This window comes from Falco punctatus (assembly GCF_963210335.1).
Source record: "Falco punctatus genome assembly, chromosome: 1".
Classification (NCBI taxonomy): domain Eukaryota; kingdom Metazoa; phylum Chordata; class Aves; order Falconiformes; family Falconidae; genus Falco; species Falco punctatus.
In genome coordinates, this window is record NC_137580.1 from 113,576,919 (window position 1) to 113,603,299 (window position 26,381).

At 55.2% G+C, this 26,381-nt stretch overlaps 1 protein-coding gene across 2 annotated transcripts; it reads right to left on the reverse strand.

Moving 5' to 3' along the window:
- Positions 1–270: 270 nt before the first annotated feature.
- On the reverse strand, positions 271–26,354 carry CYGB (cytoglobin). 2 transcript variants are annotated; one of them, XM_080380178.1, is made up of 4 exons: positions 20,655–26,354; positions 9,764–9,995; positions 9,043–9,171; positions 271–744 (listed from the first exon to the last, which is right to left on the reverse strand). In XM_080380178.1, the coding sequence occupies exons 1-4, from the start codon at positions 20,795–20,797 to the stop codon at positions 682–684; spliced, it is 567 nt and encodes a 188-aa protein (XP_080236304.1). In that variant the 5' UTR covers positions 20,798–26,354; the 3' UTR covers positions 271–681. The 2 variants fall into 2 exon arrangements, with proteins under 2 accessions (XP_080236304.1, XP_080236305.1); XM_080380179.1 differs by lacking the exon at positions 271–744 and having other exon boundaries at positions 3,688–9,171; positions 20,655–26,352.
- Positions 26,355–26,381: the final 27 nt, after the last annotated feature.

The following is a 26,381-nucleotide window of genomic DNA, read 5'->3' on the forward strand; positions in this document are numbered from 1 at the left end:
TGCTGGTGACAGAGCCCTGAGTGATGCACAGCTCTTGGAAAACGTGGGCTTTCCTAAGTTTAAAATAAACCGATTTAATTGTCCGTGTGCTGCTGGGCTTTTCGTCCAGCCCATTTTTCCTCTACCAAGAAAACAATAAAAATAAGTGGAAGTATTTGTAGTTATTTACTGAAATATCTAAAGAAAGCAAATGAAAATCACATTATTTCTCAGAAAAGTATCCCCAAAACAAGCCCCTCTGCTACATAAATATAAAACCACAACAATGCACCAGAGCCCAACGATTATTTTATTTCAGGAGCTGTTTGGAACATCAGCCTCAAAACTGATCAAACATACAAACAGCAGCATCTGCAGGGCAGTTTTCTAAAGCTTTCCCTTAAAGCAGATATACTTGTCAATGAATAAAAAGGATTTGTAATTAACAGCAATAGATGTCCCATCTGTGTGGGGATGGGAGCCCTCCCAGCAGCAAAGCTGTTTTGTTCGGGTGATCTCATGGTGTTTAATGTGGTGAGCAATGGGAACGTGCTTTTTTGCTGGTTTGTTCCCCAGACTGGGGGGCGCAGGTGCTCGTTAGCGTGGGGACATCAAGTGCCCCCCCAGCTAACGCACACCCACCCAGCAGCAAGTGGAAAGCAAAGGGGGGCTCCTCTCGGGCACAGTGCCAGCTGCGCGGGTTCAGGTGTCCGGGAGCACCTCGGTGCCTTCGGCACTGCTTCCTCCGCTGGCACCTGGGGGGTCCTGCAAAACCAGAGGATGATTGGGCTGGGCTGGGGGCTGCAGGCCCTGTCCCCCCCCACCCCTGCGTCCCTGGCAGTAGGGCCAGCTCCTGTGCATGGGGCACGTGTAGTTTCCCCACTTCCTTAGGTCCCAGCCTGCCTCCCCAGGAACCATCCTCCTCCTCCTGGTCCTCTCCCCCATCCTCCCTCTGCCCTTGGCTTCGTTCTCTCTCAAGAGTGCCTGGGAGAAGAGAAACCTGGCTGCAAATTAGCAAGGAGGATTTTTCAGTCTGAGACGTGCACTTCCCACCCTGAGCACTGTTATTTCATCACTTGGCTGCCAAACTCCCGGGAATTAATCCTGGCCGGCGCTGACAGTGTTTACATTCAGTGCTGCTCAGATAAACCATATCAGACGGCACAGCAGAAGAGGAGCCGGGTGCGGAAGGAGGGGCTGGCTTCTGCTCAGTGTCAGCCCCACCGGGTGGGATGATTTTTTCCTGCTTTTTTTCCCCCCTGTCAGGGGCTTTGCTCTGAGCAAGGAGCTGCCAAAAACCCCGCACTGGTGAGGGTGGCCATAAGGCGGTTTGTACAGCAAAGCCTGGAGCTCCCAGCTCTTATCTCGGTGCAGATAATGGAGAAAAAGAAGGTATGTGTCCTTCAAGCCAGTGGGAGCCTGCAAGCTCTGTCCCCCGAGGTTTCTTGCCCTGTGCCACCCAGCGCACAAAGGAGGACTTGTCCTTACCGCCAGCTCACATGGGCTGGTTTTTCACAGGTATCTGTGCAGTACAGTTATTGCAGATTCTCTTTTTTAATCTCCCCCTTGCAGATGTATTTCTGGCTGTCCCTCACAGTAATCTCCTGGCTTTCCCCTTGGCTGTCTCTGGGCACTGACTGGACATGGACACACAGTGATGTGCCACCTCTGAGCCCACATCTGCGCTGCGCCCATGGAGCTGTAATTCCTCCAGCACATGGCAGGCACAGGACCCCATGGCCAGCAGTGTGGGGCAGAGGGGTTATCCCAGGGCTGGACCATGGGAGACAGGCTGGAAGCACACCCCATGCCATGCCTTAGCTATCAAATATCCCCTCTCCCTTCATTTCCCAGCCTGTAAAACATCACCAGAGCCACCAAGGTGGTTTCCAAGAGCTGGATCTCCACCAGCTCCCTTGGGCGAGGGGTGCCTCCTGGAAAGCAGCATCGCCAGGCTGTGACATTTGGAAACAAGGTGGTTTTAGCCCTCCCTGGGCACAGGGTGGTCAGAGGGTGTGAGCCCATCACCCAGGTGCCTAGGTCAATTTTCCAGTGTGCCCTGAGCCTCAATCTCCCACCCTGTTCCCTTTTCCACCAGTGCTTGCAGAGCACCGGTGTGGCCACCAGGTCCAGGTCACAGTGCGATCGTCACAGCCACCCTGAAGTGACAGGATCTGTGGGTAAATATTAGTACAAAGTGAAGGGCTGTATACATATTTTCTCCCTGCAAGGTAATGCTGAAAATCCCAGCTCCTTTTCAAGAAGCCATTGGAAAAACAAGCCCCGTGTTGGCATCCTGTGGCCACCGCTGGTTCTGGCTAGTCTCAGCCCAGTGTGCAAAAGTCTAAGAGCTTCAGGTCCCCACTGCAACCTCCCCACTCCTGAGCTGGCCAGTTCTTTTGCTTGTGGTTTCAAAGCTAATGTTTCCCATCTGGACCATAGCAGCGCGCAGGCTTTGCTGACCATGCGCTTCTGCCTGGAAGTGTATACAGGATGCAGCAGAGACTCTGAGGATGGCTTATTAATCTCATTAACAGCACCAAGTGGTTTTCGCCACAAAAAAAGATGAAGCGGGAGAAGATAGATTGAACTAGGCACTTATTCCTTTCACCACGTGAGTTGGCCTTTGGTTCCCTTTGACATGGCCATGGCCAGATTAACTTGATTTGGCTAAGCTTCAGGGGAAGAAATAGGCTCCCCTTGCATGGCTACCCCAGTCCCTGTAGCCTGGGGACCCCTGAGTAGCTCACATGCCTGCCCACAGAAGAGCTACTCCACCACGTGCAGGGCTGGAGAACATCATTGCTGCCCTCAGCCCAACAGGAGACATGCCAGTGTCAGGCTCCCCAAGACCCTTGGCAGCCTCTGAGGCCCTAAACTCTGCCCTCCTCCCTCTCAGACCCCACTGAGCGCCCCCCCCCCCCCCCCCCCCAGCCTCAGACCAGGGTCCTAAACCTAAGATTGCTCCCCTTAAAATTGCTTGTGGCCAGGCGCTGGTGGTTTCTACCATCCTGGTGGGATAGGCTTTCCCTTCCCTGAAAGCCCGTTCTGACTTGTGCTGATGTACTCTGCATCAGCAGGGGAGCACAATAAAAAGGATTGCTCAGATTTCTTTCCCAAGCTTACACACCACAGAAATGAGGCTTATGGGACCATTACACACATCTGTCTGTCTGCTGTCCACCCGTCCCCTGCCAACAATTTTGGAAAAGCTGGCCAGCATCAGCCAAATCTGACTCTGCCTCCTGCAGCAGAGAGGAGCCTTCATCTCGGATCCTGCCAGGATTCATGTGCCACGGAGGCAAAGTCCCCGGCTGGTCCCATGCAGCAAATCCTCCTGGCGTGCATTTTGGGCTGGCCAGGCTGGAGAAGGCAGAAAGAGCTGCTGATTCAGGGAGAGCCCTCAGAGGTTTGCACAACGTACCTGGAAGCCAAGTAAAGAGCCTGGAGGAAGAGCAGACCCTCCCCTTCGCACCTGAGCCTGTTAGTAGAATTCCTCCAGCCACCTCTACCACCCTTGGTGCAGAAGGGCAGTGAAGGGCAGTGAAGGGCACATCTCTTCCTTTTGCTGCTGCTTTCCAGCCACGAAGCTCCCTCACTGGTTTCCTCAGAGCAAGCAGGAACCCACAGACCCGTCTAGCCATAGGGCAGCCTCCCACATCCCCCCACCTCGCAGCCACCCCACCAGAAAGAAACCAAGAAGAGCTGGAGGGGTTTGATTGATTTATCCACTGAAGATACAAGTTTCAGTTTAATAACACCATTCTGTCCGGTTACAAACATACTAAAAACCTACAAAAAGAAAAACAAGTTACACCCATCGTACACGGAACAGCATGTATAAAACCAGCACAGAAGCACCGAGAAACACACACATGAACAGTATCCGCAGCTGTAACAGGAAAGACACGGAGTTACATCAGACCACGCCGGCTCATGTCGGTGGGTCATGGTGGGACTCATTAAGACATACTAACAATTAAAGACAACTTCAGCTATGGAAAATAATTAGCGTCGCAGTCTGTCAAAGAGGTTGGACCCAGGTGGGTAGTTTTATCCATCCCTTTCTGTAAGTTGGTCCAAGATTAGCTCATGGGTTTCCCTTCCACCCGTCTGTCTGGTGTCGCTGGTGCTGGCCCTGAGCAGCCTGTGCACCAACATCAGCACACTGGGGCAGCTTCCCTCTGGCAAGGGGCAGGGAAGGCTGAGCTCTGGTGCCAGAGTCCAGCCAGCCAAAATCTGGTCCCCACTGAAGTCACTGGGCATGTCTCCAGAGAGCAGGGAGATGCTGGGATCCCCTTTACTGGGGCAAACTGGAGCAAACTGGCAGAGATGCAAGAGGAGTCCCCCTGGAGAACCTGCAGCTTGGCTGCCTTGGGGATTTGTCTCACCATAAGAGAAGATGAGGGTGGTGGCATAAGGTCCTTAAGGACTCCTCGTCCAACCAGCTCTGGTGGCAGTGGGGTGTCCTTCTGGCTGGCTGCGTGCCTATGGAGCTATACCTGCCATGAGCATTGGCCGGAGGGGGACACCAGGCGGATGGGATCTGTGTCCCATCCCAACCCAGAATGTCCCATTCCCTCCAGCGCTGACCTGCCTCTGACCAAACGCAGCGCTGAATGTGGGCTGGGGGGGGACACAAGCGGATTGCCATGAGCGGGTGTCCCCCAAGACATCCAGGATGAGGTGCTTGGGGGCAGGGGATGACCCTGCCTGAGGGACACTGAATGCCCCCCCTCACTCGGCACTCATCTGCTGATGGCAGGGGGCACAAAGACTTTCCCACCCAGGTCACACGCCCCCAAGCCCAGTGCTGACACTAACACAGAGAGGCTGGCTGAGCCAGGGGCCAGATCCTGCCCTGGTTGCAGGGGTGGAAGCTGAGACCTGAGCTCAGCTTGCACAGAGGCAGCCGCAATGGCATGGGCATCAGAGAGGAGAAGAGCAAGCAGGAGCAGCCAGCGGCATCCCTGGGGAAGGTGGACGGGGCTGGGGGACATCAAGGTCCCCTCCAGGGCAGAGAACAAACCAGGAGTCCCTAGCTGCCATGCCCTGAGCCCCCAGCTCCCACCTGTGAATTTTGGGAGACCGCATTTACAAGTCGGTCCCTACCTGCCACCACCAAGGAGAGCAAAGCAGAGCCAAAGCACACATGGGCAGCGCCCTTACCTCAGCCCAGGCACGCTGGGAGGGGAAACTTCGAGCCCCAGCGAGCAGGGCCTGGAGGGAAGAGGGGATAAGGGGGTCCCCAGCCAGCTGTGGTGGGTTCCAGGGGGGGCAACAGGTAACAGGGAGCAGCTGTGCAGGTGTCTGTGCCGGAAAGCCATGCTCGGAGCAGGAACCTGGCCTCCCTTTCTGCTCTTTAACATGGTGTTTATCAGCCCTGTCACTCCGGAATGATATTTTTTTTTCCTTTTTCTGTTAACTTTCATCTATCTCCAGATGAGAGTTTTCCCTGATTTAAGCAATGCCTCCTCTGCTGCAGGTGGCAAAGAGGGGGCATTTGCTTTATCTCCATCTCTTCCCCTCACAAGTTTTGCCCCAGGAGCCCTCCCTGCTTCATTTTACTTCCTGCAGTGCTGGTAAAAATAAATGTTTTTGTTTGCATATATTCAACTGGCCTGCAAGTTGGCTGATGGGGGGGGGGGGGCAGTCCTCAAGGGACAGCAGCTGCATGCATCTGGATTTGCTTTAGAAAAATGTGCCTGGAAAAAAACCCAAGCGCAGCACACATGCGTGGGTGCACAAGGTCATGGGTCAGATTTTTCTAGAGATGCAAAAAAAAAAAAATAAGAATAAAGAAACCAAGCCCCATTCAAAGGCGAGGGGACACACTTCACTGATGCTCCCCCAAAGCCAAGGCACTCGGGTAGGTTGGGCATGAACGCAGGGACTTTAGAGTCACCCGAAAAATCGCTTCCCTGCTGACCATGACTGATTCAAATTTTGGTTGTGGGAAGGGAGAGAAAGAGTTTGTATTGTGAAACTAAAATTCCCACCTGGAGAATATTAAGCTCAAAGGTTAATGTGTGAACTTTGTTTAAAGATAAAACATCCCTGGTACGAAAACATCCTTGGCCCAGCATCCGCAGAGCATGGGGAGTACATGAACTCATTGAAAATATGCGCTGCTGGCCCCAAGGTTTTGGCAGAAATCAGTGAAGCTGTGCTCATGAGAGTCCTGTGATGCACCCAAAAAAATAAAATCTAACAGTCTTGCTCCGAGCAATTGCTCTCCAGTCTTGTGCTGGCACAAAGTCAACAACTGAACAGGTCTTTTCCCACCTGCACAGGCCTGATGCTGACCCCAGCCAGCAGCTGCCTCTTGAAGGATGTCTCCACCAACCCTGCAAGGGACGAGCGGCTGCTTTGACATTCAGACATGAGCTGGAGGCATCAGCTGCTGGCACCTTCACTGGTGCAGGCTGGTGAGCTGAATTTTGGGTGTGCTGACTCTAAATGACAGCCCACCACATGAGCAAAGCAGTATCACTCGTCACCCTGTGCACATCCCTTCCTTTCATAAACCCCTTGACCTTGCATGCTGCCGTGCCAAGGACAGCTGTGCCCTCAGCAGGTATTTCCACCCATCCCTCCATGGATGCCCAGGATGTGCCATTGCTCCTGGCCCCATCACTCTTCTCCACCTGTTATATTGTAAGACATAGGGAGGAAAGAACCGCAAGGCTAGAGAGCAGCTGTAATGTCATTAGTGGAGTCCTGGCACTATTTTGGGGACTTAACCCTGGTCCCAGGGCTGTGCAGGAAAGCAAGGGAGCACTGCGGAATGCAGCCAAGAGGTTGCATCCCTCCCCAAAGCCCTCTTTGCCCAGAGCCAGGGCACCAGCACAAACTCCTGGCTGCATCTAACTGAGTCCAGAGGAACAGGAGAAGACATTTCCCCCCAGGCGTACCTCCCCTGCTCTTTGAGCAGCGGTGCCCAAGGCTGCTGCCCAGCCATGGATCGTGCCAGCATCTTGGTATGAGTGAGGGAAAGGGCAGGGCTAGGGTCCAGGGGTTTGCCCGTCTATACAGGCTCCCACAGACCCTGAGCAGAAACCTGCTGTTACAGCCAAGAGAGGAAAGGGGAAAACTCCACTGAGAGCTTTTCTGGGAGCAGGCACCTGATGCTGGCCACCCTCCCAGCAGCGCCAGGGCTGGGGGGCAAAGGAGCCCCTTGGCATGGAAGCAAAACACCAGAAACAGGAAAAACCCTATTCCCCAGGGGTGATTAAAAGCACAGATTAATTGGTTGTGGGTGAGCAAAGCAGGAGTTTCTGGCTGGCTGCTCCAGGGGAGGGAGGTCAGCCCCAGGAAAAGTTGCTGCTGCCACCTCCAGCAGTGTCCCTGTGGCATGGGGATGTCCCCAAGGTGGCTGTGGAGACACCAGCCGGGGACTGTGGGCTCACTGCCTGTCAAGCCAACATCCAGGAGAGGAGCTGGTCTCTCCCAGAAAGCTGCCAGCTCTTCAGGGCAGTAGTGGAACGAGAACCAGAGAAAGTCTCAGAAGGGACACCCCACCCCCACCCCCCGCTCCCACTTCAATAGGTAACATTGCCCTTAATGCTAGGGCTCTAAAAATAAGAGAGACATTTTGGGAAATAACTGGGTGACAGGGATGCCAAAGCTTCCTAGCACATCCGATGTTTCGTCCCCAATCCTTTGCCAATCAGTCCCCAGAGTGTCCTATAAATCCAAGCACATACGTGTAGGAGGCAACAGGGCTGCTCCTCCTCCCTTTTTCATAACCAAAGGCGAAACAGTCAGAAACCAAGCAGACTCACCCACAGAGCTGCAGAAGTCAGTATCAGAGGCAGGATGAGGGCTGCCAGCCCTGCAGCCACATCTCACTTTGGGGGGGAGGGGGCCTTTGCCAGGCACCCGCAGGAGCACTGCTGGCCTCCGAGTAGGGACACAGCTCCTGCATGAGCTGATTTTGACCAGGCACTTTATTTGAAGGAACATGGTTTCACAAGAGGGCAGGAATATGCTCTATGTAATAAGTTATTTATTAATTTTAACAGAGCAGGGACCTTTCTTCACACCCAGGAATCCCTCCTGTTATGTCCACTTCATCTTCCCCCCTCCTGATCACAGCCTGAACCCCACTTCTCACCAAGCTGGGCAGAGCCACCCCAGCCCTCTGTCCCTGCATTGCCCTGCTGCTGGCTGCTGGACAAACAGACCTACACATGCCAGCTCCCAAGGCAATGGCACAGCACGTGCCACGGGTGGGCTCACCAGCTCCTGCCATCTGAACAAGGATCTCACCTATGCACTGTGCTCCGAGCCACGAGGGGAGGCAGCCCAAATCCCTCCTTTCCCACTCCCTCACACTGGAGGAGCACATTTTCCCCTCCACTTTGCTCCCTCCAACCCCAGGAGGGTTTGCAACAGCCAGCCAAGGAGAGGGAGTGTGGATGACGGGAGAGCAAGGGCTGCTGCTGGTCCCTGGTGCAGGGCGATGGACAGCTGAGAGCAGCTCTGGCCACAGCCATCAGCCCTGCCACCCTGCCAGGTGAGTGCAGAAAGTGCGAAGCAAAGCATTTTTGGTGCCAGCCAGGCAGCTGGTGGTTCCCATAAGAATCGTGCCCCCAAAAGCAAGGAGCCAGGTTTACCCGGGGGCTTTGCATGGAGAGCAAGGGTCACATCAGTGAACAGGGCTGCACATCACTGCTGCACAGCAGTGCTTGTCCAAGGGACTGTGAGATGGTGCAAGCGAGGTGCAGGATTTGGGAGGTGGTGATGGACAGGCCAGGACAGTAAGATGGAGCCAACAACCAACCAGCACTCTACATCCCCTGCAACTGCTTCACTCTGACCCACCCACACCCTTTGTGCTTCTATTCTTTTGGCTTATTTAGTTTGGTTTTTTTAAACCCCATGGAGATCAAATTGTGACTTGGCAGCTAACAGAGCCGGCCCTACCGGGCTCCCCAGACTGAGCAAAGATCTTGAGAAGAGACCAGAGTGAAGTCCTGGGGTGAGCGAAGCCCTCCCTGCCCCTCGCCTGGCCCCGCTGGCCGCTCACAGGGTGGCGGTGGGGTACTGCGCCCAGCCCACCTCCTTGTACGCCGCCGTCACGTGGGTGTAGATGAGGGTCTTCATCTTCGTCCAGGCGCCGTGTGCCTCTGGGGTGAAGTCATTAGCGTATTCTTCAGCAATGACCTCCAGCATGACACCGGTGAGTTTCTGGAGGGAGGCGGACAGCAAAGGGTTAATAACTCTCCAGGGACAGGCTTACAGCAAATTTAGCTTTTTCCTCCGAAAACAATTTAACCCTGCGGCCGAGTTCTGGAAACAGCCACCGCCTTCGGGACAGACAGAGGTGTGGGAGGTCTGTCAAGACCCCAGGGAACGGGCAGGGCAGGTAACGAGCCTGCCCCAGCAGGGAGGAGGCTGCGGGGTGCTGCTTGCAGGGTCAAGCATTTCCCTAATGTGGGTACCTCAAATTTATTCCCTCCTATCATGCTTAATTTCTAAAAGAAGGGACATGTGACCACAGCCACACCGGAGGGGCTGCAGGCAGGGCACAGGCAGGTGAACTTCCCTGGGCTGGGGGAGGTACGTGATGCTGCAGCAGTGGCTCCATTTGGGAACGGTGGGCTGCGTGGGACAGCATGGCCGTGGGACACTGCAGCTGCATCGGGAGCAACCCCATAACCAGTCAGCCAGCCTCCCCCAGGCGAGGACAGGCGGCACCAGCTCGCTGTGGCTCCCTCTCTCCTGCCCTCTTCCTAATTTCTAAAGCACCCCAGCAATTTTTTTTGCTCCCGTCCTTTACCTTGAAGTAGATGGGCTCCACTTTGTGCTTGAGGGCATGGGCCTTGCCCACCAGGGCCAGAACGGAGGAGACCTTTTCGGAGTCATTGAGGTTCTCCACCACAGTGTTAATGGCACCCATGACCCGCCGAGCGTGCTTACGCAGTTGCAAGCTCCTCTCCATCTCCAGCGGGTCCTCCATGTGCTTGAACTGGCTGAAGTACTGCTTGGCCGAAGGGAAGTTGACAAAAAACCTTCAAAAAAAGAACAGATACAAAATGCCATCAGGAGGGTGAGAGCAGGCTGAGAGGTTAAAGCAAAGTATGGAATGGTGGAGATGCTGGAAAAAGCTCCCCTGCATCTAACACAGTCAGAGCTGGTTTTCTCATTGCATTCCCCAGGAGCTGTGACATTCAGCTGCCTAAAAATCAGCAGGTTAATGCCTTTCTCCACAGCCTTCCCTATCTGCTACAAGGGCATCACAGCTGGATATTAACCTACAAAGCAGAGGCAAGACGGAGTTTCTTGATATCCAGAGACTCCACCCAGGCATACCAGATGCTGTAGTCATGCCGACATACATCAAACCATCCAGTCCTGTCTCAGAGAGCTGGAGATGAGCACAAAAACCTCTCTTTATCCCAGCCAGCCTCTCCCTGCCCCTCTTCCCCAAGCCCCACAGCAGCTTCCTGGCCCCGTGGGCTTTATTCCTGTATTGCCACCCAGAGCAACCCCCTTCCCCAACACCACCACCACATCTCACAGATCAGCACCACCAGAATCCCTAGCAAGATCTCAGCCCTGAGCTCACATCACCCTTCACCTATGCCAGGAGCTGTTGTCTCCAGCACAAGGATGCCCCAAACACCCAGCCAACCCCTCTGAGAGACTGAGGACTCTCTTGCCTGCAGGATTAAATCAACCCCAATGAAATGCAGCTGAAGCAAATGAAGCTGTGGTTGCAGCTGATGCACTGAGCTCCCCGGGGAGCTGGATGGTGTGGGTGTTTGAAGGGCACAAGAGGACAGGGTGTAGGGGCTGGGACTACTGGTGCCAGCATTGCAGCAGATCACTCTCAGCAGCTGGGGCTGATGCTCGAGTGGTGTTAACCAACCCCTTCCACCTGATTTACACTGGAGAGAACCGTAGAGGCATTTGCTCCCCCTTTCACCCAGCTCCCTCTCTCTGACAGGGCTCTCCCTGCCTCCTCCTGGGTGCCCCTTCACCTGAACCAGTGAAGGATGCTCCTGAGGTGGCAGGCAGCTCCCAGGGCTGCCCCCATCACCCTGGGCTCCAGGCATATTGCCTCCTCCCCTCTCCTAGCCTGCCATAACCCCCACCCCAAGCATCATCCCAAGCCACGTGAAGCATCCCACTTCTTCTCCCAAGAATCGCTACCTCACTCCAGGACCAGGTGGGATCCTCTCCCCCACTCACCACTCCACGAATAATCACAATATTGAGGACTAGGCTCATTTACCACTTCATTATCCTCTTTTTTCCCCCCTCTCTTCCTTTCCCCGCTCCCTTGGCTTGCAAGAGCTAGGGGGTATTGCCAAGGAAGTGGTGTGAAGAAGTGCCTGGAGTGCACCACCGCTTCTGTTGCTTCCCTGAGGCATCTGGGATTCATCAGATGGCCCAAAATAGGTTTCGGAGGTGTGAAGAGTAAGTGTAGGAAAGGGTGGGGGAGGAAGGAAGGTGGAAGGGAGAGGCAAGGTGTTACTTTTAAAACCTGGAGGGGACCCACGACAGAACTCTTGTTGTTGTGCAGCCTCCCCCCGGGCAAAGCTCCTCCTGACACATCTGGTCCCTGTCAGGAGAAATCATTCCCAGGCTTGACTGTCTCCAGCTCCTGTCAGCACAGAGATGCTCAGTCCATACCTTCAGCTTGAGCTGTCAGAGACGGATACTGGTCCCCTGGCTGGGGCCATACATACAACACTGTTCCCAGGTTTCAAGACTCCTGCCCTGAACATTTCTCTGCAGAAGGAAAAATTTCTTCTCCGTTTCAATGGGACCGTTTTTTACATCTGGCCCCAGCATACTTCTCCTGCCATCCTGCCCCTCCCCACCTCTGCGCAAGCTGCTGCGGCCCCTGAGCCTGCAGCTCCAGCCAGCCCTCCAGCTATAGACAGTGAACACACTGCCGAGGTCGGGGTCGGACCTAAGAGTTTTGCCATCCCTGCTAGTGGATCTTTTCCCCCTCACCCTCCAGCTCTGGCAGACATCCCCCTCAGGCACTGGGAGCAGGGGTTGCAGCTGGAAGTGGGACTTGCTGCCCACAGACTACCCCAGTTTAGAGGATGGAGGCTGCCAGCCGGTCAATGCATGCCCAAGCCTCTGAATCCCAAACCATCAGGCATTCCCTAGAAAGCCCTATTTGATCTCAGCTCAAGGGCATGATGATGTGAAGACCCAGGGAACAAGCTGAGAAAAAATCCTGGTCTGAGCTAGCCTTTTGCAGCAGAAGAGTACAGCAAGGTGGGGGGCTGACCCTTGCATTGCCAGGATCCACAGCATCCGCCTGCCAAGAGACCCACCAAAAAAAGCCACCAGGCTCTTTTAAATTTTTAAACCCCAAAAATTCCCCAACCTGCACAAGGTCAGGTGACAGAAGGATCCAAATATTTAGTTCCTAACCTTCCCCACCTTTGCAGACCCTCAAGGTGACACCCCTGGGGGAGCTGAGCCCAGCAGTTTTCCCAAGGGACCTGCAGGAAGGATGGCGGTGATGCTGGTGGTATGTAAAACCAACAACCCCCCAGCTCACATGCTATCTGCTCACTTTCAGCGATGGAGAACTGAAACAGGGGAGCCCAAACCAGCTTCACGTTGAAAAGCAAATTCATGGCCAGCCAGAGACCCGCAGGCACCTCTCCTCGGCCAGCACCTCTACAGGGGTGGGGAGAGGCAGGCGCCTGCAGCAAGAACTTCTGGCCTAGAGCAAATATTTGAGTTGTCGAACCAAGAAGAAGAGGGAAGGAGGCTCGCTTAGTGGTAGTTGTTAATAAACAGAGAAGATTAATTTAACACAAAGGTTAAATATAACCAGAGGAAGGGGGGGGGGGGGGAAGGAAGAAATAAAATAACTCAAACAATAGTGAATTAGAAGAGGTGTCAGCTGGGGTTTTTCCATCTACAGAACATATTTCCAGAGTTCAAACATCTCAGGCTCTGGAATTTTGTTCGGTTGTTGTGTGTGTTTTGGGCTCTTTTTCTTCATCGGAGTTATTAAAAAGACTATATTTACCATTGCATATCACACAAAATGATGATTGATAGAAACCAGATGCCTGCATACCAATCTCATTAAATTTCTTTTTAAGTGTTTCCATTCTGCACCCGCTAATTTGTACTCTGTGAGCTACATCTGGACCCAACGGACAGGATGTCAGGATTGCTTTTCCTCTCTTTTGTCCTTTTAACAACTTTAAGGATACAACCATTCCCAGCAGCAGAGCCTGTTTTCTGTTCAGGAGAGATGCCACTTCTCCTCCAGTCTCTCTCCCTCTTCCCAGACCCTGCAGAGCAAACCCTGCATGGAGGAAATCGCCAAGCCCAGCCATCTTCCTTCCCCAGCTGGAAAGAGAACACCTGGGTGCTGCTGGCTTGGTCCCCCTGAGCACTGAAACCCTTGATGCCTCACTTACCCTGTTTGCAAACTGCAGGACGAATGCTAGGGAGCTTTCAAAGCTGTCGGGAGGCTTCAGCTGAGCCCCCAGCCAGCACTCGTAGACTTTTTGCTAGATTTTCCTACCAATGCTTTCACATTTTCTCTCACCTCATCCTCCCTACGTGGGAGAAACTCTCTCTAACACAGCCTGGAGCCTCTCTGCATCCCTTTTCAAACTTCTACTTCCTTTCTGCTCTGGCGTCTACAAAGCAGCTGATAATGGGTAGGTAGGTGGTGTGTGATGCTGCTGTTTATTATGCTGAGTGCTGTCTCACCGCTGCCTGCACCTTCCCCCTGCTCCTCCCAGCCACCTGTAGTCTACCATACTATTTTCAGGCTGGGGCAAGGGTGCTGCCTGTGGTTACAGCTCCCAGCCCAAGGTGAGAACAGTCCCAGCCATGTCAATGCCACTACTCAGCAAGACAGAAAAAGGCAGATCTAATTGGAGTAGGAAGAGGATGGTGCCTGCTCACTCCTGCAGCATAGCTCTGCCCATGTCCTGTCTCTGAGGGCTCATGGACCGGTGGAGATGGTGGTGGGAAGTATCTCCAGCTCTGGCAAGGGAGAGCTGGATGGAAAAGGGTCAAGCTCCCAGTCCACCCACATTTAACTGATGCTAAATTCAACTTCTTCTGCAGCTGAGGGAGAAGAGGTGTAGCTGGCCTTCCTCCAGGTGAAGCCCATGTCCTGCTGCGAAGCCTCCAGAGCAGCCTCCAGCACAATGCTGAGCCATGCTTGGAGGCCGTCATGCCCCGGGCACTGCAGAGCCCCAGGGCAGAGGGACTGGGACACCCCAGTGAGGCTGGGAGAGGACCCAGCAGCAAAGATTCAGACAAATACATGTGGGCATGTCCTGCTCGCTTGCATGTGCATGGCTCACGCCTCCAGGTCCTCCTTGCTGTCGTCTTCCCCTACCACGTGTGTGGATTCAGCCCAGAGCCTCTTGGCTGCAGAGATGAAGCTTCAGGCTGAGGTAAGGACAGCTTTCATCAGATAAATGAATTAACAATGCTAAAGGGGCTTTCCCACATGGCTTCCGTTTCCTATGGTTCTTGCAGTCCCCTTTTCTTAGTGCCTTCATCCACACCATCAACATCATCAGGCCCTCCTCATTTGTGTCCCTGCACCTCTCCGCTGCCAAGCTGCTGTCCCTGCCTGCGTCCTTGCCTGCTGGGTGCAAGCAGCACGCAGGGGTGGCTGGTCAGCCCCCTCCACCCTGCCACCAGCATTCCCCCCGCACCAAGCACCCTTCCTACAGCTCTGCCAAGCAGGGCCAGCATGGCCAGCAGGAACTGTAGGTGTTTGGAAACAACGCTAAAACGTGACTCTCGTTGCTGAGGCAGATGCAGGGTGAGGATGGAGTTTGCAGGGACAGCAGAGGGGTTTGGATGTAGAAGACAAACCCCAGCTGGGTGGGGAAGGGGTAATCCAGATTCACAAGGATGTGCTCCCTGTGCCGGGACCCACCGTCCACCCAGCAAAACTGGGAATCCAATTTTTGCTGGTGCCCACCACCATTGTCCCATCCAATGCTCCCATGCCAATTCCCAGCAGCCCCAGTTCGGCGTTACCAGCTGCTCTGCCGGCCGCTTCCCCTGGCACTGTGCTCCGGCGGGACTGCCAGCCAGCCGGCACTCTCCATTCCACAGCCATGCTCAGTGCCAGCCTGGCGAGGGCTGTCCTGACATTTCTCTGACTTTAATGAGTGCTGAAACTCCGCAGATGGGCGCTCGCCAGGCTGCGTGCAGAGGTACAGCCCCGCTCCACTGCAGCAGCATCGTTAATAGCGCCAGTTAGCAGAGCAGAAACTTGGCCCTTGCCTCCTGCTCCGGGGGAGGGATTTTCAGGGCTGGTACCAACACATCCAGCATGTCCTTGGCCATAGCCAGGGAAATTAGCCATGGAAACTGTTTGACCCCCTCTGCTTTTGCTTCTCTTGGCCTCTTGGCCACCTCTTGACCCCTCACGGCTCTTGAAAGATCCTACTCAACACCCCTAGCCTTGTGCAGCTCACAGGTGATGCAAAAGCAGCCCTGGGACAGGGGATGTGGGGGAGGCTCTTCTCGGCTCACCCTGAGAGCTGCTGGCACCCCCAAAGCCGCAGCTGGTGCAGGATGTGCCACAGGGATCCCCGTGCAGCCACCTTGGCTGTGAAGTGTTGAAAGGGCCGGTTCCAGGTGCTGCGATCAGAGAGACAACACAGCCCTACAAACAGGGGCTGTTTCTAGACAAAACCCACACTTGCCCCCTTCACCACCCGGGAGGGAGCCGTGGTTTTGGAAAATGCTCCTTGTGCGTGTCCTTGCCAGCAGAGCAGTGTCCTGCTGCTCTCGGGCTCTCCTTGTTGCCCAGCAAGCATCTCTCCAGCTGGACCACAGTGATTGGCAAGTCTGTGGCAAGCTGTGGGACAGGGGGACAGGGACATTGCCACACAGAAGGCCAGTCTTTTCACTGGGCCCTTTCAAAGTGAGATATTGCAGCAGGAGGATCTTTCTGAGCTGCTTTGCTCGGAAATTTGCCCTCCGGCAGCCAAGAATGGACCCCTTCCCTATGGACCCCTCCACAAAGCACATGCTGGCTTTGGGAGTAGCTGCAAAATCATTTATTTAAATGCCATTTTTGGGTGGATTCAACCCATTATTTTGGATTCAGCTGGGGAAAAAAGGGGGTTTCTGCATTGCCAGACTCATTGCTCAGGCTTTTTGCTATTTTAACCTAAAACTTACAATATCTGGCATCTACGAAGTGCTTTTATATTTCAAAGTTCTTTGCAAACTGTCTGAATCCAGGTGTATTAGCTCAGACTAAGGAGCTGTTGAAATCTGCGGGCCTGATTTTACTTTGGCAATCCCTTTGCTTCCCCTCCTACACCTCCTGAGAGGGAAAGAGCACATCAGGAGTGATGGCAAAGGTAACAAATCTGGAAATTTGGAAAACTACTGGAGCTGGAGGGAACAATGACGAAGAAATGCTGTGGATGTGGCACAGCCTGTGGTGGCTGTGGCAGGTTGCGTTGCCTGAGCTTGGCACAGAATTAACATTTGGTGCAGATTTGCCCTGGAGCTAATAGAAACTGTCCCTGGGTTTTATCGCCTGATGAGATCCGCAAATTTTTGTGGTCCCACATCTGTGACCACAGTACGTGTGTGTGGGTGTGGGAGCGAATACGTTTGAAGATCAGGACAGACTGTGGGTTTAGTCCTGCCGTCCTGGACTTGGTCAGGGTCTGCAAAGGAGTGAGGGTCCCGAGCCCCCACTGACGCTCAGCCCTGTTTGCCTGAGTGCCCTCAGCCCCTGCATGCCACGAAGGGTGGGCAACAGGAGGGCTGAGCCACTTGGGTGCTGGCACCCCCCAGCACAGTCTCAGAACGTGGGGTATGGGCAATAAGCCGTTGCAAGGGCATTAGTGAAAGGGAGGTGCTTGGGGAGCAACAGCCACGCACTCAAAGGGCTCCTGTGCCGCACACGAGGGCTAATGCAGATGCTGGAGGCTGCCCTACTCCCCTCGCACACCTGGGCTCCCTGCTCTGAACTCTCTAGTGAGGGATGTTTTTCAAAAAGGACCGAGTCCTAAATTACAGATGGGGAAACTGAGGCACAGCAATGAGCCGGGGGGCATGGAGAGGGTAGGGTTGAGCTGCAGCCCAGGGCTCCTAGCCGTGATGGCCGGTGTGCCTACTTGGGAGAAACCCAGTCAATATGCATGGCCCCAGACAGGTCGAGGCTCCAGCTGCAGCTCCAGCAAGGGTTAAGGCTGCGAGATGGCGCCTGCAGAGGCCCCTGAGCTCCAGAGGAGGAAGATGAGTGTGGCGAGGAGATTGTGCTTCCTCCGGTTCGAGGCTCCCCCACCGAGGAAACTGTCAATTAGTGACATAGCTTTAACCACACAGCGCAGATTCCCATGATCTGGTGGCTGCTCAGCCAGCAGTCCCCATTATTCATGTTTATGTCCCCTGGGATGCCAGAGACCCTGTGAGATCAGGACCCCACTGTGCTGCTGGCAGGACTGCAGGGCTTTGCTATGGCTTCAAACACTTCCCCATGAAGGCTGGAAACCTGATGGCTAGCTCTGTGCCTCAGTTTCCCCATCAGCAAAGCATGGAAAGGCTGGGGGTAGAGGAGGAGGTTGTTGAGCAGGGGCTGAAGGAGGAGCAGAGTGAGCCAGACGGGGCTCCTGGGGGACACTGGCACTGCAGCCCTCCTTATCGCTGCCTTTTGGGTGCGCATCACTGCCTCCCTGCCTTTGCCCTTGGGGCACAGGATCAGGCCTCAGATTCATGTCGACCCCCTATGTTCAGAGGTGCTGCAAACCCCCAGACCTTCCCACGCAGGAAAAAAAACATTCCCTGCCTTCAACGGCTCTGAAGGGATGGAGAGGGGACAGAGCAGGAAAGCGTGGAGATACCCTCTGCCACTGGACACAGGCAACAACCTGGTCACAACCCTGACAACAGAAATGTGGGTACTAATAGATTTGCCTGCTTTTACTGCCCTGCACATGGGAGTTGCACCAAAGGGGGGCCTGCAGCCGTGCATCCCCCTTCCCCCTCCCTGGCCACCCTTGTGCCCATCCCTTTCTGCCTCAGTTTCCATCACAAGGTGATGAGCCATGTACAGGTGAAGCACGGAGGCTGGCTGGGGCAGCTCTCAGCCCCCGGCACGTGGCATGTGATGCACCCAGAGCATGCCAGGCAGGTCAGCTCACACCGCACCAGTGGCTGCCCACTGTCCCCTCCCCAGCCCCAACCTCTGGAGCTGCTGAATCATGTCTTGGGAAGCGGCTGCCGCCCGCCCGCGCCACCCGGGCTCCCGGCGGCCTCCACGCATGACCCACTTCTCCCAGCGGCTGATGCCAGCTGGGAAACACAGCTGGGAAAGCAGTGGCCACCGGTGCTCCCAACCCCAGCCAGGGCTGCCCTGCTTTCGCCAGGCACACGCTTCCCCAGGCGAGCTCAGGTTTTGCTCATCGGAGCTGGTGGGGGGAGCGGGGCTCAGGGCAGCAGCACGAAGCCCTCTTTGGGGATGGGGTTTGCTGCCGAAGGAGCAGCTCAGCCACCGGAGCCATGGCACGGGGAGGCAGGCAGGTGCGCTGCTCCAGCCAGTGCTGCTGGAGGGGACGGTAGCTCTCCCAAACGACACCACATCATCAGGGACATGCACTGAAAGTCCAGACCTCACTTTAGGCATCCCAGGGAAGCTCTGGCTGAGGGAGCAGGCAGTGGGGTTTATCTGGGATGTGCCATGGCACATGCAATGGCCAAGCATGGAAAGGTTCCAAAGGAGCCAGTGTTCACCCTAGGAGCAGCTCAGTCCTGCCCTGTTGGCACAGCAGGGGGAAACCCCTCACCACGGCACCACAACTCACCCTGGAAAAATTAAAAACTGCACCAGAAACTTCTACTGGGAAAGTTTGAGTCAGGATCAGAGCTCAGCCACATGGTCCCCGCTGCCACACCTTGCTGCCCCCATCCCTAGCCGTGCTCTGGGCCCCATGACTGCACACAGAGAGACACCAAAAGCAATGAGCTACCCTGGGTGAACCCCCCCCAGCATTGCCATGAGTCCCTTGGCACCAGCCGCGAGCACCCAGCCACCCACCCTGTGCTTGCGGGCAGGGGAGCACCCAGCTGTGCGGACGGATGGGGCCACGGCATGACCTGAGTGCTGGGCAAGGAGCTGGCCGTGCACAGCTGCTAGCCAAGCCCCATGCTGAAGCTTATGGGAAAAAGGGGAATTTTACATCGCCCAGACCTCTGCCATGTGTGGGCTTTGAACCCAGCCCAGGTGGGTTTGGTATCCCCAGCCGTGGGGCTGTTGCACCCCCTGACCACCCTAGTCAGCTGGATGGAACAGGGGGCCGTGGGGGAACGGGCTTAGTCACCAGCTGGCTCTGAGAGGAGGTGGAGAGGGGACTCAAAGTCATTTTGGATTCTCCGCGGAGGGGTCTTGTTAGGAAAATCCCATTGCAGTGCTGGCAGGGAGCCTGGAGGGGAGCCAGCTCTGCTCACCTCCGGGGAGCCTCTGCTCTCTGCAGATCCCGTGGGCTGGAGGCATTAGCTCTCAGCCTCCTGGAAAACTTTTGGTTGTTATGAATAAGCCCTGCATTCATCCGAGGGATTCTCCAAGCACCTGCAGTACCCTGCTGCAGGAGCAAAACGGGAAGGACACAATCCAGCCTCCTGTCTGCTGGCTGGGGTTGGGTCCAGGCAGGAGCCTGGCCAAGGGGGGTTCCTGCGTTGCTGCTCCCTGGGATGGGCGGTGGGAGCTCTGTCTCTCTGGAAAGCATCTTTGCTGTTTGCCAACAGGTCAGCGCAGGCATGTCGCCTGCCCCTCTCCTCCCACTGCCCGTCAGCCTCTCCCCTCTTAAATAAGGGAAACAGCTTCTTGGTGCTGCACCCCAGTGATACCCCAAACTCCTGGCGTCTGTGGGATCCCGTGGGATTCCCACTCGGTGCTTTACCAGGGTACTCGGACAAGGGTTGCACCCCCAGACAATGCAAGAAACCCCAAAACCCCACCTGCCTGTTCCTCACCTCAACAGCATCTCCCCTGTTTTGGTTTCAGGTGCAGACACGGGGCTTGTGAGCTGCCCGTCCCTGCCGCACAGCCCCACACCGTCGGGTGATACTCTGCACCCTGCTCCTGGGGCGGCTGGGTCCCTGCCCCCGCTGCCACCCTCTCCCACTTGTGCCCCCCACATCGCCCTTCCACCGCCAACTTCAGTGCTCTCCTTCCTGCCGACGCTGCCGCCGAAGGGACAGATGGTGCCCTCGGAGACACACCTGCTTGGGTTTTATCTTGGCTCCCAACTTGCATTATTTCACCCGCCAGCCTGCTACGTACTGATGCCATCCACACACAGCTAACCGGGGGTGTGTGTGTAAAAAAAAATACCCCCAAACCACCCAAGCCCAGCACCACTCTCCCCCAAAGCTGCCACCCCCCCAGCTCTGTCCACGGGCTAAGGTGACCTTTGCAATGGAAGCAGCTTCCCTCAAAGTCCCCAGCAAGGCTCCCCCCGCTCCCCCCCCCCCCCCCCCCTCCCCCCCACGGCTCAAAGGTGTGGAAATCAGAGGAGTGCTGTGAAACCCTCACTGCTCCCAGCCAGCAAATACACCCAGCCAGCTCCCCACTCACTGTCATTCATTTCAGTTCAGTTATATATATTCTGCCTCTTTCTCAGCTATAAAGAGATTTAGTTGGATTTGCTGCTTCCTTTTTTTGTTTGTTTTTTAAATACCTGATGAGTATGGAGACCCCAATGTCCTCGCAGTTTGCATATGCTCTGCTCCATGTCTCTTGAATAACCTTTTTCTCTGCGTCTGAAATCTCTTCACTTCTTTCCCATCTTTCAATCTCCATTTCTCCCTGGACTTTCTCCATGGAAAACAGCCGGCACGATCCTCCAGGAAGCCAGGAGGAGATAAAGAGAGATGTGTGTGAGCGGGTATATCCTGCGAGAAGAGACAAGGTGTTTGCTCAGTGGCCGTGCGGGTGCTGGCGGCTCTGCCGACGTGTGGATGTATATTTGTGTGTGTGTGAGCGCGGCTGCCTGTCAGTGTGTTTATATATGTAATTTAAAAAATATCCCGGAGGTATGATGCATGCGATTAGATTTCAGATCTCCTAGTACTGTCCATGGCTGTAGTTAGCTTCAGCTCAGCTCGGATCTGTGTGGCTGACTGATAGGGAACTGCCTAAAAGTAAAATATTCAAAGGCATTGCAAGACCAGCCTCTTTACCAACGTGTGAACGTGAGCTCACTTTCTCCCTCTCTCCTCCTCTCTCCCACTCCTCCCTCCTTCTCTTTTTTTTTTCCCCTGAATGGGAGGGATGAGGGAGATGTTCTGGGCAACATCAGGACGGAGTTGGGCGGGGGGAAGGTAGGGCTCGAAGTTTTGGGGTTTTTTTCAGCCCTTGCAAACAGCTCAGAGGAAATTCAGAATCCAAAGTGCTGAGCTGAAGTTATCCCAACCGCTGGCTGCGCTGAGCTCTGCCTTGGCTCTCCCCCTTGTGCTCCCTTGTTTTGTAGGTGGTTGTGTTTTGAAGGACAGACCCAGACCCTCGCTTGCCTCTGAATTTTGGGCTGCATGGAGAGTCGGGGTGATAGGGGAGCACGAGGGACCCCCACCCACGAGCATCTCTCTGCCATGCAGGAGAGATCGTGGTCTTTCCCACGGGGACTTTTTAATTTGCTCTCGTGGCAGGACCCAATCGTACAGGGATCCAGAGTTAATGCACTCATGAAATGAATAAATTATTGTTGTTCTGTGATTGCATAGCTCCTGGTAGCATCTTGGCAGGGACAAGGAGCGCGGGAACACCTCCACACCAGCCTTCTCACTGCCTTTGTGTGTGTGCTTTTGGGCTGTTTTTTTACCCAAATGCCATTTCCAGCTCCCTGACAATCTGGCATATTAAACCCGCAGCACAGTCCATTTGCACAGAGAGGAGGAAAATACTACAGAGGCATGTAATAACCGACAATCCCCCAGAGGGGGATCAGAGACAAGAGAAGCAGCCTGGTGTGCACAGCCACCTCCCCCACCCGCTGCGCACCCTGGCAGGGCAGGCAGGCAGACGGACAGACAGGCTGAGGATGCCGCTCCGACACCCGGGCAGGCTGGGGCTGGGGAGGTGGCTGAGCCCATTTGCGGGCTGAGGCTTTGTTATTGCAGATCTGTCGAGGCTTTTTGCTGTATTTCTCCTCCAAACCAGCCTCGGCCACCTCCCGTTTACAGCAGCCAGACCGGCAATGTCTACCAATTTGCTTTTGTGAATCTAAGGAGCGCTGGTGGAGAAGATGCTGCTGCCCACAGGTCCCCCACTGTGGGTCCCCCACTGAATTTCTGTGGGGACAGACCAGGACCCCACACATCTGTGAACCCCACGGCTCAGGGGCACAAAGCTCAACTCACCTGGAAGCTGCCAAACCCACCAGTGCAGAAACAGCAGTGTGGCCAACCCTACCCGGCCAGAGGTTGGGCTCATTCAGGTCCGCGATAACACGACCCCTGGCTTCCAAACCATTGGATTTTCACCAGCCAGCTTAATGTTTATATTTGCTTTCCATCCTTTAGCCACTGGGATTAGCATCCATGAGCCTGAGCTCAAACGTTAACTACAATGTGCCTAGGTGGCCACCATGCAGCAGAGAAACCCCTCTGGACCCAGGATGGCATGGCCAAGCTTATCACCCTCCCTTAAAAATGCAGGGGCAGACATGCTCTGCTTAGACCCAGCCTAAACCAAAGCAAAACTGCAATGCAGCACTAGCGCTTTCAAAAGGGAAAAAACTCAATTTCTGATAAATATGAACACTCGGGCAAAAATCTAAGTGGAGCATTGGTTAAGTTATTACTTGCTGTGTGTTTAAGGAAAAGGACTCCAAAGTTGTTGGACCTTGTGGCTGGGTCAGTACTGGGCTTGCAGCCTGGTGCCTGGTACATGGTGAGCCTGGCTGCAGTGGGCGCTTCGCCTCACTCCCTAGCGCCAGGAAGCAAAGGGTCTTGGCTCAAGAGCCTCCATTTAGAAATACTAGAATATTAGAAAATATTAGAGAAGTAAGTGAAAAATACCCCAGCCTTTTCAAGGTTTCTGCCTCCCTCTTTGGGGGCATCACATCTGGCCCTGGCAGGAACCCAGCCCCATTCCCACATACCATCCTGCTCCACAACCAGGATACAGTGACTAAAGCAACAGCGATGCTCTGCTGCCTCAAAATCCCAAACAAACCCCAATGGCCCTGAACTTCTGCGTCTCATCCCAGACGTGGGACGTAAATCGGGACAGGAGCACAGGCACATGCTCTTACGTGCCAGCCACCCATTTCCATGGTTTCCCATGACTATTGCTCTCGAGGGCCAGGGTTAGGACACAACTTGTTCCAGAAGGAGAAAGATGCTGTGTTGACACCATTGCTACAAAATCCCAGCTGGGGACTGCACTGGCAGGCGGGCAGCATCGCCCTGCAATGCCCTGCCAGCCTGTACAGCCCCATAGTGACTTGGGTGACCCCCTGGTCCCTTTGGTGCCAGGTGCTGTGCGAAGGGAGGTGGCAGCCCTGAGGGCTGAGATGGCATTTGCTCACTCTGCCCAGCCCAAGATGCCTGTGGTTGCTGCCTGCTGTCCCAGAGGGGAGCTCAGCACAGTGCCCACTGCCACGGCAGGGTGGCCCAGGGCCATGGAGCTCAGGGATGGGGACAGAGGACTTGGTCCCCATGGGCAGTGGGAAGGCTGAGATAACATCAGGCTGGGTAATCCATATGGAAGGAATCACTCCATCTCTCTCATAGCCCAAATCATTTTAACACCCTGATCCCTCTCCCCGCTCTAGTCGAGCATCGCAGCCCTCCTGCTTTCCACCTCCTTCCCATGGACCTGTCCCCATGACAAGGTCCCTGCTCCTTCCACAGCTTCTGCACAGCAGGGAGACATCAAATGCCTGTTCAAGCCATCCTCCATCTGCACAGCCACAGGGGGTGAGGAGGGGTTTCCAGGCTCTCAGAGCCTCTGCCCACAGCTCGCTGTGTTCCTACGGGGTCTGTATCCACCTGCCGATGGCTTTTCCCACTCCCCCCATGCCCTCCTACATTGCCTCTCCTCCTCCCTGTGCGCTGGGTGCAATGAGAAATGTACTTGGCTCCCAATCCTCGAGTGGGAGGTGAAGGCAAAAAAGCCTGAGACTTCAGCTCCACAGCGTGTGGGATGTGGATGATGGCAGATCCCCACCCTTGACTCCTCCACTGTCTCTGGGGCTAAGGCAGAAACCCCAAATCCAGACCCTCAGGGCTGAGCCCACTTTCCTTAAGAGGGGATATCCTCATTATTTGGTTCCTGGAGAAAAGCGGGGGACTTTTTGTGCCCCTTGCAAAGTCAGCTCCCTGGGACCTTCTGACAAACACCACTAGTTGGGGTGACCCTGGGAAGAGACCCCATGAGCTCTGTCAGGGAGCGCTTTGGGAAGGAGCCACAGCAGCTGCCCCAAGTCCTTGATGCTGGTGTGTGTGAGTCCGGTGAGGACCCCTTCTCCATACCCTCGAGACACACACCTGGCCAGAACAGGAGAAGTCCTGGGACTCTAAGTGAAATAAGGCTGGAGTCACTAGTGTGGTAAAGCTGAAGGCATCCAGAGAAGCAGCCCTGCCCCTGCCCCTTTTCCCTCTGAGCCGGACAGGGTTGGGGGTAGAAGATGCTGATAGCGGCTGAGGACTATTGCAGCACACGTGTGAGTTGCCAGGTTGGGAGTTCCTCCTTCACCCTCCTCTCGGAGCTGCTCCAGGCTGCTGCACTATACCACCCAGAGACGTTGGACTTGTCACCCTGAACACTGGTGAAACGAAGCCCATGGTTGCCAGCCCGGCTCACGCACCATTGCCCCCAGCGTGCAATGCCTCTCTCCCCCGCTTCCTAATACAGCCCTGCTTGCCAGCTGCAAAGTCCTGGCCTGAAAAAGAGTAACAAGACTTTAGGAAATGGCTTTGCAGTCCCTGCTACCTGGGGAGGGAAGGATTTAGCCTAAAGCCTGTATAAATGCTTTGTACTTATTGCAGGTTTCCTTCCCCCGGCTTCTCTGATCCCAGGAGACCCGTGCACAATCCCAGTGCTCCAGCTCTGCGCTGGCAGCGCCTGTGGCCTGCGAGCTGTCACTGTGGGAACGGGCTGGAGGACAATATGCTGGGGGGTTATAAGGGGCTACAGCCAACAGGACCCCCCCAGATCCAGCTGGGGTTCCACCACTGCCTGTATCTCCATCACATGGAGGTGGTGAGCCCACGCGGGATGCTGTCGGATCCCAGTTTAATCACACAGCGATTGTCCATGTCACTGGTACGTTCAGTCATTTACTTGTAAAGACCAGTAGTACTGAGAGACTGGGATAACCCAACTCCAGCTCCACCAGGCAGCTGGGAAGAGCTGGGCCAGGGAAGCAAGAGCGTGGGGAGCTGTTACCCCCTCCCAGCCCTGGGCAGCCCTGGGGTAGGACCCCAGGGTGCTTGTGCAGGACGAAGCTGGGGGCAGCCATTCCTCCTCTGATTGAAAGCAGACCTCAGTCAGTGCTGTTCCCAGTGGGAACGCATTCAAACCAAATCATCCCAGAATCTCCTTGCATGGAAACAGGGCTCACCTGCTCTGGGGTCAAAGTCCAACAGATGCAGCTTTGTGCAGAGACTGAGGTCTGTGGTGCTACAGAAGCAAAGCCCCCCATGGGACCCTGCCCTGAGCCCCTGCTCCTAGAGGAGACCCCAACCCCTGGCGCCACCCCGACCTCCAGCTCACCACCCGACATGTGGGAGCAGGATGGTGTGGGATGCCAGGAACGCTGGCCTGGGGACTGGGACAGCAGCAGCGCTGCGGTAACGTCCGGGAAGGGAGCACGAGATGAAGACACCCAGGCAGGACCCTTGGCAGCAGTGGGCAGAGGGAAGGCTGGTGGGTGAGAGGGGGAAAGCATAGCCTCCCTGTGGTCTTCTTAAACCTTGTGTCAGCTTTCCACCTCCCTCTCAAAAAAAGTCCCTACCAGCCCACACAATCTAAAAAACCCCGAGGATTAGGAAATCCAGGGGGGGGGAAAGGAAGCAGAGAGGGGCCCTGAGAGCAGGGCTGGGTGCTGCCCAGGGCTCACAGGCAGGGCAGGGCAGGATGAGAAGCTGCCTCAGCAGCCCTGGAGAGCACTTCCCATCCAGACCGACCTGGTCCCAGCCTGGGAACTATTGCAAAACCCCACAGTCCTACCCTGGGATTTGAGGAAACTGAAACCTTGTGATGCAACCGTGAGGGATGAAGCAATAGGCGCTTGCTCAGGAAGCAGGTGACTGATCCAGTACCGTGGGGTTGCACAGGCAAGGCGTCAGCTGGCTGCTAAACTTCCTCAGATCCTGAACAGCCTCTGCTGTCACCATCTTTCCCTTCTTTCCCCACTGTGCCAAGCTCTCCCTACTGGCGGGAACTGCTCCCCCCCCCGCCC